At 57.3% G+C, this 10224-nt stretch overlaps 1 protein-coding gene across 1 annotated transcript in view; it reads right to left on the bottom strand.

The window, feature by feature from the left end:
- Positions 1-1678: 1678 nt before the first annotated feature.
- CACNG4 (calcium voltage-gated channel auxiliary subunit gamma 4) overlaps positions 1679-10224 on the bottom strand; it is a 57748-nt gene continuing 49202 nt past the window's right edge. Inside the window, exons 3-4 of the mRNA XM_032870797.1 lie at positions 5630-5770; positions 1679-2556 (exon numbers count right to left, since the gene is read on the bottom strand). Coding sequence (XP_032726688.1) covers positions 2018-2556; positions 5630-5770 — 680 coding nt within the window. The 3' untranslated portion in view covers positions 1679-2017. The remainder of the gene's footprint in view (positions 2557-5629; positions 5771-10224) is intronic.

Raw genomic sequence — 10224 nt, 5'->3', positions numbered from 1 at the left:
GGCAAGAGGTAGGATTCATTGGAACACAGCTTTCTCCGTGAAATGATAGAAACCACCAGGGCAGCGGGTGTGGAGGTGGAGAAAGAGCACGGCTGCCCGGCTTTGGGAAGGGACAGAAGAGACTGGGGACCTCGCTGGGGGATGGGCTCCCAGATTTTGCCCCCTTTCTTCGAGTCTGGTGCAATGGTGTCCTAGATGGGGGGCAGGGGCAGGTTGCCGAGGGCAGTCGGGGGTGGGGAGGGGATGGGGCCTGGGTTGGCCCCAGCAGGGTGGGCCACGAGCCCTGACACGCCATTATTCACGGCTGCACATGCTTGGACAAACCACCACACAAAGCCAACCTCAACAGGAGGAAGGGGTTTCGAGCAAGCACAAAAGGGTCCCCAGCACACGGCGCCTCCATAGGCCCACACTCTGGGGCAGTCAGGTGAGGGGTCCTCAGGGAGATGTCCTCTCTGGGGGGGGGGGGCGGTGAAGGACGATGGAGGTGACCATGACCCAGATCTGAACTCCTAAGGGCTGAGTCCACCCAGGGGGTGGGGTTGGGGGAGGGGGTTGTCGCTGAGCAGGTGGCTGAGGTAAGAATTTGCTTGTCACTTCTAAGGATGACAGCTACTGGGACCACAGACGACCGCTCGAAGTGGGATTACCAAGTCTCAAAAAGTAAGAAAGGATTTGTCTTTAGAAAGCACGTGTTTGATATAAAAGAGGGCGAGCTCCCTGTTCCAGAAAGTTTGGCTTCTCAACCCACACACGCTTCCATGTTTTCCGCTTGCTTCGGGAGGGGAAGCGATGGTCGCGGATGGAAAGAATGTCAAACATAGAGTCGCCTCCCCGGCCCCCAGGGCTGGGACGTCCCTCTCATGAGGAGGGAGGACAGCACGGTATGGCCTTTCCGTCCAAATGTTCTCGGCTGAGCCCTTCAAGGGGGTGGCAGAAAGAATCACAATCCTAGGCCTTTTTAAGATGAAGAAATGAATGTCACTTGCTTTCCTGGCCTTCATTGGCAATCAATCGTGATTAATGACTGCTTAGGAAATGGACGTTTAATCTGATTTTTTGGTCGCTATTTACCCTTGGGTCTCCTTTCTTGCTCAGAATTTCAGGCTCCTGTTGCCAAATACCAGTGTGTGTTTGGGGCTGGGGGCGGGGGGGGGTCTGCCCCTCCCTCTCCCCGAGGAGGGACAGAGCAGCTCCTCAGGTCAGTGGGGAGCAACCTATGGCCACCTTTCCTCAGACCCGTGGAATCTTCCAAACTCTCAAGTACCAGAAACTTCTACAAGCGGATAGGAATGCCAGCGACAGGCTCCGGCTTTTACCTCACTGCCCCGGCCAGCGAAGGCCTCCCCCTCTGCGGATTCTTCCACAGGCCTTGGTCTCCTCAGATTGAGGGAAGCTGGCCCCAGGACAGCACAAAGGCCAAAGCACCAGTTGGCCACAGGGCTTTCTCCTCAGGATTACTGTTATTTCAACAACTGGCCACTGCCAGAGAGAGAGAGAGAGGGAGAAAGAGAAAGGGCGCTCGATAGACAGGAAGGGGGCAGCTCTGGCTTCCTTGTTTCCCACTCAAGGACTCGGAAACCTCAGATCAGAAAGCAGCAGACCAGTGTCCAAAGATCCCCGTGTGCCCGGTGAGGCCCTCCCAGTGGCCCAGCACCCAGGCGGTGGGGGGGGGGGTACCCCAAAAGCCCATTCTTCTGGCAAAATTTTTTTCTGAGAGGAGATAATGGCTCAATTTTGTCTTCCCCAGGGGGTCGCTCCAGGCCGTGCAGCCTCAGGAGATTTCAGAATCCCGGGGCATCAAACACGCTCTCTGGGGACAAAGTCAGCCTTCCGCCTCCACTTCCCATCTCCCGGGTGGCTTGGCACCAAACCAGCCCGCGACACTTGCTGGAGACCAGGGAGGGGTGGGTTTGGCTTCCGTCCATCGTTGGTCCGTCTTAAGGGGCAGGTGCCCTCGTGTGGGATCCACACGGCGGTTCTGGGGACAGGCCGGCGCTGAGAGGAAGGGGGCAGCTCACACAGGGGTCGTTCGCCGGTTCAGCACGCTGACGCGCAAGCCTTCCTTCAGGTCCTGCTGGAAGAAGTCGTGCACCTGCAGGAAGCTGGCCTCCTGGTCGGGGCTGTAGCTGGCGGCCGTGGTCACCTTGAGGGGCTCCCTGGACAGCGTGTACATGGACAGCTCGCCCATGGGGATGGCCCCGGTGATCTTCAGGCCCACCGGGGACGCCGCCCTGGAGGGAGAGGCCTCGGTGGACCTGGAGCTGGACCTCGAGCGCCGTCGCCGGTACCTGTAGCTCGGCATCCGGGCGTACGGAGATGAGGAGGGAGCCTTGAGGAACTCCCGTCTGGTCTTAAACCTCAACTCCTTATTTTTCTCAATGTAAATGTTTACAGCCAGGACTCCCACGGTCTCGGCCACGATGAAGGACAGGGCTCCAAAGTAAAAAGACCAACCGTAGTTGTAATGGTTTTTTTTGTCTTCGTCGCGCTTGTCGCTCGGGTCGCCGGTGTTGCTGGAAATGTAGACAATGATGCCTATGATGTTGCTGAGGCCTGAAAAAGAAGCAGAGGGGGGGGGGGGGGGGAGGGAGGCAGAGGTTAGACCCGCAGCTGGACCAGCGGAGGAGGGGGCGCTGGTGGCCACACTTCCTCGGACGGGCGCTGCTTTGTTCCAGTCGAGAACTTTTCTTTTGAGTTGTTTGTTTTGAAGGGGTAGTAGAGCAAGAGTTCGGATGAGGTGTGCAAAAAGAATGGAGGCACGTAGTGGCCCAGGTCCCCTCCGGATGGCTACTATTTGTTTGTTCGTTCTTTTTTAAAGATTTTTACTTATTTATTTGAGAGAGACAGTATGAGCAGGGGACGCGGGAGAGGGAGAAGCAGACCCCCACGGAGCCCCCCTGTTGGCTCTCTCTGTTTGACTTGATCTTCCCAGAAGTGAGGTTCGGCAGAGCCAGGTTGCCTGGGTTTGAATCTGGTTCTACCAACGACCAGCCATGGAACTTTGGGCAAATAACTCAGCTTCCTGTGTCTCCGTATTCTCGCGTGCCAGAGGGAGTCCCCGCGGTACGCGCTTCCCGGGCCAGATAGGAGGACTGAAGGGGCTGGTACATGCCAGTACTTAGCACAGCAGCTGGCACACGGTGAGACGGCTTTTCTGTTCTCTCACCATCCGCTGTGTTTCACTGGGCAGTAACGTGTCATCTGGTCTAGGCACCGCTGTACCCTTTGCCCTCCCGCCTCCCGCAGAGATCCGAGTGTGGACGGTGTGCTCCAGGCCCTCCGGGCCTCTGGACCATACCTCTCCCCAGGCTCTGACCATTTCCCGCCTCAAATGGTTTCTGGGCCTAAATCACCTCACTGCTGGGGCTGGAGAGGCCTCAAGCTGGGGGCTCCATGTGTGACCCCTGGCCTGCCGTGGCCTTGGCCCATGATCAGAGCTTCCATAAACCAGGGAAAAAACGGGAATGAGTGGACATCGCCTTGCTCGCCTGCCGGACTGCTCTTGTCCCTGCTTCCTCTCCCCTCTGGACCCATGTTTTTAGATGAGTGTCCCCAGGCCCCAGTGACCTGGAGCACTGGGTATGGTTCCTCCTGGGGAGATGGGCAGGTGCAGAGGGCACCTGACATGGGAGGCTGACAGCGCTGGGCACAGCCTGTGTCTCTACCACCAGATGACCTCAGGGAAGCCACCTGGGCCACCTGATGGCCTCCTTAGAATCTGGGATGCTATGGTTGTGCTCACGGGGCACCGGGCACTGTGGCCCTAATATGTGGTAGTGGGGGTTGGTGCAAATCTTCTTTCCCTTCCTCGGGGAGAGGAAAGGGGACAGGACTCAAACCTTATGGCAAGGATTTCTTTAATGGTTCATACCTTCAAAAAGCCAGGGACTTAAAGGAGGAGAGAGAATGGGGTGTACCCCTATCCTCCCACCTCTGCCCCTGGAGGGGACAAGAAGGAAAAGCATGGGGGCCGGGCCAAGAAGGAGGCTCTACACTCGGGCTTTCCTTGCCAACACACACACACGCACACCCTGCACCCTTGACACACACACAGAGACACACACACATAGTATCAATTGCCTTGGAAAGACGCAGATGTGGAAGGGATGTCGAGGCAGGATCCTAAGAAGCTGGCCGAAAGACTTTAAGCCAGTGCCTTGACTGCTTTGGCCCGAAGCCACCTTCCTTCTCTCAGAGAAACCACAAGGAGAGGACAAGATGAGGTCAGGCACCGGTAGACCCTTCCACACCTGTCCCCACAGGCCCCCACCACCGTCCTCAGCAAAGGAAACTCAACCACCAAGGACTACCAGTGACCACTGCCATTGCTGGGATTCTCACTGTCCCCCTCATGGGACTACTGGGCTGTTTCAAGATGCAGAGCCCAGGCCAAGCTAGGGCTGCTTCACCAGACCGAGGGAAGAAATAAGATGCTTTGAAAGCAAGAACACTGTCACAGCCTAGCAGGGAGCTATGATAACAATTTAGGAAAGAATCACTGAATTCAGGGCCACCTGGGCGGTTCAGGTAAGCACCTGCCTTTGGCTCAGGTCATGATCCGAAAGTCCTGGGATTGAGCCCCATGTCGGGTTTTCCGCTCAGTGGGGAGCCTGCGTCTCCCTCTGTCCCCCCATTCCTCATGCTCCCTCTTGTTCTCTCTCTCTCTCTCTCTCTCAAATAAATAAATAAATAAATAAAATCTTCATTAGAAAAAAAGAATCACTGAGCTTTGTAACACATCTCAAACTTACGTACTAGAAGGCCTAAGACATTAGGCAGGTCCTGTGTCTCCTGACAGGGACCCCTGTTGCAAGCTTATCTGAATCCCACAGGGGCTGCCCGGAGCCGTCAGGACGCCACCGGCCGGATTCGGCCCCAGCAGGAGCCCCCTCGAGACTCCCCCAGAGACTCGGGCCAGAAAACACAGGGTTTGGTCCTGGACTGTGTATGGGCTCCCATTTCTGGTCCACACTTCTGCCAGGTCTGCAGTGGTAAGACATGAGTTGTGGTGTCTCCATCAAGAGGAGGGAACGGTGTGAAGTCATTTGGGACCAGGTAGGCTGGGGGAGCGTGCCGGTCACCCATGGCTCTGTGGGTTTTCACTGGGTCGTGGAGGGCAGTTCCGAGGTGCACCCTTGCCAGTAACGTACCCCCTTCACCCTGTCCTCACCTGGTCGGCTCCTTCAGGTCCTGGCTTCCGTTGAGCCCCTCTTGGTGCCCCCCTGGTCCCCCCCACTAACTCAGCCGGGCTTCCCCATCACAGGCTTCTGAGGCTCCAGTCCTGCCCCTCCGGGGCACTTTGCACACTTGGGCTTATTAATCTTTCTGGTTGAGGTGAAATTCACAGAACATAAATTAACCCTTGAAAGTGCACACATCCATGGCTTAGAATGCCTCTGGAATGTTGTGCACCCACCACTGCTCTCTAGGTCCAGAACATTGTTCATCACGCCAAGCGGAGACCCCGTGCCCCTTGAGCAGTTGCTGCCCACTCTCTGCTCAGCCCCCTCCCACCTGGACACCTGAAATCAATTTCGAGAAATAACTTTACACCTGCCCGCCCCCCCAAGCCCATGCATGCACCAGGATGCAGACCCGGTGTGGGGGGACAGAGCTGGCGACTCACCCGCGGCCACAAAGAGGATGCCCGCGCTGAGGACAATGTTGTTCTTGTGGCTGTAGAACCTCCCAGCGCCGATGCAGAGCCCGCCAAGAAGCAGCAGGATGGTACTGAGGATGGGGAAGATGCTGGAGGCGCGCACGATGCCTGGGTTGGGCAGGAGACAGAGGGGAGGGCAGTGAGAGGGGCTGCTGTCCTGGGTGTCGCCATGGGCACCGACCAGGAGCCCTGAAGCTTGGGGCCCTTCCCCTGACCTTGAAGGTTCCCATCAGGCCCTGGAGACCACAGTGGGTTGGGAGCTGGCTGGGTGGGTGCCACTGGGCCAGACTCAAAGGATAGCCCAGGCTTGCTGGTTACTCCTTGCAGGATGCCAGGTGGCCTGGAGTCGCATCTGCCCGTGGCTCACTTAGGCTCTCCCTGGGTGTGGGTCACACTTCAGACAGCCTGCAGGCAGGAGAGCCCCTCAGTGACATCTGGGAGCTGCAATGACAGTCATGAAAAGGCTGGTCTGCCTCCCATTCAAATGAGACCTCACAGTCCACGGAGCCTTTCACAGACACCATCTCTAAGGAGCCTCTGGAAGGCTGGGAAGTGGTGTCCACAAGAGGCTGCTCTGATGGGTAGGTGAGAACACAGGCTTTGGGGCATCAGACGGGCCTGGGTCTGCTCTGCAACGTGCTGGCTCTGTGGCCTGAGTGAAATCACTTCACCTAAAACTGAGCTCCCCCATTTCTAGAAAGCAGCTCACAGTGGTACGTACCTACATCCTATGGTTGGTTTTGTACGAATAAGGGGCTTAGCCCAGGGCCTGGCCGTAGCACACCCTTCCTAGGGGAGCTTTTCTCTCCAGCCTTTTCATCACTGTCCTCAACCCCAGGTGACATGCGGAAGCACGGGACCTCCCGAGGTCACAGAGGACGAGGTAGCTACACAGAGTGGGACACGAGCGGACCCTGGCACCCATCGGAGCTCAGTCTGCACATTTGCTCCACCCCCGATGAGGGGGAAGGCCAGGGCCGTGGACTTCTGACAATGGCAGTCCCCTCCTTTATAACCCGGGGAGAGTAGTAATACCTATCTGTAGGGGTTGAATCCTTCCCGCCCCCAGATATGACCACGTCCCACCCACGGGAACCTACGAATGTGAGTTTTATTTGGATACAAGCTCTTTGAGGCCGTGATTAAATTAGGGATCTCAAGATGACACCATCCTAGATGAGGGGGGTCCCAAATCCAAGGACAAGTACCCTCGTAAGAGGAGGGAGAGAGACAAGCAGAAGACAAGGCGCCTAAGAGAGAAGCCGCGTGAAGACAAAGACAGAGAAAGGGGTAAAGTGGCCCCAGGTTGAGGATAGCTGGGAGCCACAGACGCTAGAGAGGCAAGGACAGCTTCTCCCCCAGGGCCCATGGAGGGAGCGGCAGCCCGGCCACCACCCCTTGAAGACTTCAGCTACCATGCCGTGAGAGAGTAAATTCCTGTCCTTGGAGGCCACCCAGCTCATGGCACTTTAACCTGGTGGCCCTAGGCAAAGAATGCACTCCCTCCACTTCAGAAGGGCTCCGGGGACCTGGGTCCCTCTTCCTTTGCATCTGGCTAGGAGGAAGGACAGGAGGAGCCCCGAGCTCAGCCTGCCTGATGCACCTGCCGGTCTCCCAGCCCAGGAGAAATCCTGGCTACAGGGACACTTGGTGGCCCCAGCAGGGGACAGTGAGCCCGGGAGCCCTGGCAGGCGCCAACTCCTGAGCCAGCTGAGGGAGTCTGTGGCCTCTCAGCCTCTGAAGGCAGCATTTGTCCCCTTCCTTGTAAGCCCGCCAGTGTGTGCCGGGCTTCACAGAGGGGGCTTTGTTGGGGGCATTAAATAAAGCTCTTCTCTCCAGGACCTCCTCCTCCTCCTTCCTCTGCCTTCTCGCAGCCACAGGCTCTGGGAGGAGGTTTCCCGTGGGCTTGGGAAACATGCCTCTGAGCCGTGCTGACCAGAAAAATCTGATTTCAGCTCCCCCTAGATGTCCTCGCTCTGCAGACAGGTTGGAGGCTGGAGAGGAGGAAGCCTGGTTCCTCCAAGGTCCCTGAGGTCAGACTTGGCTCCGAGCCATCCACCCTGCCCAGGTAAGTCATGTGTGTACCTATCCTTTGCCGCACAGGCTCATCCCCGAGTTCTGGCTGTGCAGACACCAGCTGGGGTCGCTGTGGATGGTGGTATGAGTTGGGTCTTGCACAGAGCTGAGGGACAAGTGGGGCTGAGGTCCAGCCCATGCGTCACAGCCAAATCTAGCCCTGGTGAGAACCTGTGTCTGTCTAGAGGATGGCCACCTCCTTCTAACTCCCCCGCAGGCACACCATGGCCTCCTAAGAGCCTGATACCCGCTCTTAAGACCTGACATGGGTTTAGTACAGAAATCAGCTGCCTGCTGGGAAAATGCGGAGCCTGGAGAAAGGGCACCAGGCACAGGGCAGGGTGGATGGGAATCTCTAGGGCCGGTCTAGTGGAGCCGGTGAAAGAGACATGACAGACAGGGTGTGGGGTGGTGACCCACTCCAGACCTGCCTATGGGTCTACCAACCAGTGGGGACACTGCCAGAGCCCCAAGGCTGGGAGGAAGCCCTCTGACGGTTATGCAACTCAACACACGAGCCCAGTTTCTCTGGAAGACCTCAGAGCATACGGCCTGAAGGTTGACCTTGTTCTTGACTTGTTGAAGACACGGTGTGAGGAACATAGCCTCGGACCTGCTGGGACTGACACCCCACGCCCGGACAGCTAAGCTGCACCCCAACAGGCTCTCCCACAGGCAGACATCATGGTACCTTCTGTGACCTTCTCAGACCCACCTGTTCTCCACTGCAATGTTAGCACCAGAACGGCAGAGCTCTGTTGTGTTCACTGCAGTACCCCACGTGCCTAATACAGTGCCTGGCACGTAGGCCCATAATCACTTTTTGTTAAATGGGTGATTAAATGAGCTCTCGTGACCCTTGTCTCTCTCTCTCTCCTGTGTGTCTATGTTTTTGGGATCACAATAGTCTGGGGACCAGAGGACCAAATATTGGGAATCAGGGGGCATGGGCACAGTGACCATAACCTTGGCCTGTCCCCAGGTGTTGCCTCCTTCCTCTGGCTGAAGCTCCCAGGTACCTGCACTCTGAACCTTGCTTCAAGACCGCTTCCTTGTTTCCGCAGCCCATTTCCAACAAGGAGGAAAAACACCTTAGGTCTGCCCTCCGCCCCAGTTCCAGCAGCAGCTAGAGTCATCACTTCTTCTTCTCCTTGGGCATCTCTGGGCTTGTTAATGAACCCGCTGCTCCCCGCACCGTGTACACCTGAGGAACGCTTTTCCTTCCCAAATGAGCTTTCGTTGACGTTCCGTCACCATCAATCTGGGAAAATCGCTGCTAGGCCCCTCCTAGTCCTTATGACCCCCAACCTCAGGTACCCTGGCAGTGTATGAGGACAGCAGGAGCCTGAAGCTGGAAGGGAAGTGGGCAGCATGTTCCTGATCTACCCCTCCGCATCCTTGTTCCAACCTTTTGCATCCTGCCCTGGGCCCTGGGAGGCACAAGCCATGCACGGGATATTGGGGCTCCCTTGCCTCTGGCTTTGGGAGGAGAGTGCAGGGGAGTGTCCCCCTGCCTTAGCTTCCTTCCTGAGGGCTGCGGGGAGGTGGCTGCCTTCCTTCCTAAAAGCCACAGCTCCTGCCAGGCAGCCCTGTCCTCACCACGTCCCCCTTCCCAGCTCCCATACCTGCTTTCCTCACCTGCTGGGCCCAGGAGGGGTAGGGCTTCCCCTAGCTGCTAGTGCTGGTGGTCTCACCATCCCCGCCAGTTTCCTTTAACCCCGCCTACCCCTTTGTAAACAGTCCCTCACCAGCTACCCTTCCTCCACCCCATCTGAGCAAACCAGTCTTCTTCCTGCTGGGACCTCAAGCAGCTACATTGTCTGGTCTCTGGGTCGATAGTCATGAGAACAATCCAGAAAGAGATTGCAGGGCTCCTGGCACGAAGAGGAGACAGGGGCAGGGAAGTAAAGAGGAAGAGCCAGCGCCAACGGCCATAACCTCAAGTAAGCTCAAGCGGGAAACGGGAGAGGGGATGCTTTGTTTCTCCAGGCCTCGCTCCTCACACCCCCAGTGGGGGCAAATCTGCTCTCAGAGCCTTAAGAACCGCCTGAGTGCCCTGGGTAGGGCAGAGAATGGCAGGTTCTGAGTCGGGCTTGATTTCCAGTTGAGCCATCCCCGCCGGGCTGAGCACCAGGGGTCGTCCCGGATGGCTGTGCAGGCCACGCACTGTGCAACTTGAAGGGTGTCATTTATGCCACAGTCTATGCACGTGGCATTCCTTGAGCAGTGCGTTAGCTGCACGGCCATTTGCGGCGGCCCTGTGGACTATCATTTGCTTGCTTCCGTGTTGTCCCCCCAAAAGCAGAAAGAAAGGACCGGCAGGAGGAAGAAGAGAAGGTGACAGAGGGAGGTTGGGAGGCAGATCTAGCCCCAAATTTTTTCAGGTTCTGGGCCCGGCCAGAGCCGCCCAGCACTTCCCCAGGCCCCATGGGAACCACAGGCTGGACTGTTTCACTGGATGACTCAGAACCCAAATCCTTTCTCTC

The sequence above is a fragment of the Lontra canadensis genome, unplaced genomic scaffold, assembly GCF_010015895.1.
Source record: "Lontra canadensis isolate GAN:19392208 unplaced genomic scaffold, GSC_riverotter_1.0 scaffold41, whole genome shotgun sequence".
In the NCBI taxonomy this organism is placed as follows: domain Eukaryota; kingdom Metazoa; phylum Chordata; class Mammalia; order Carnivora; family Mustelidae; genus Lontra; species Lontra canadensis.
Note: the sequence above shows the minus strand (reverse complement) of the source record. Positions and strands in the feature narration are given on the sequence as shown.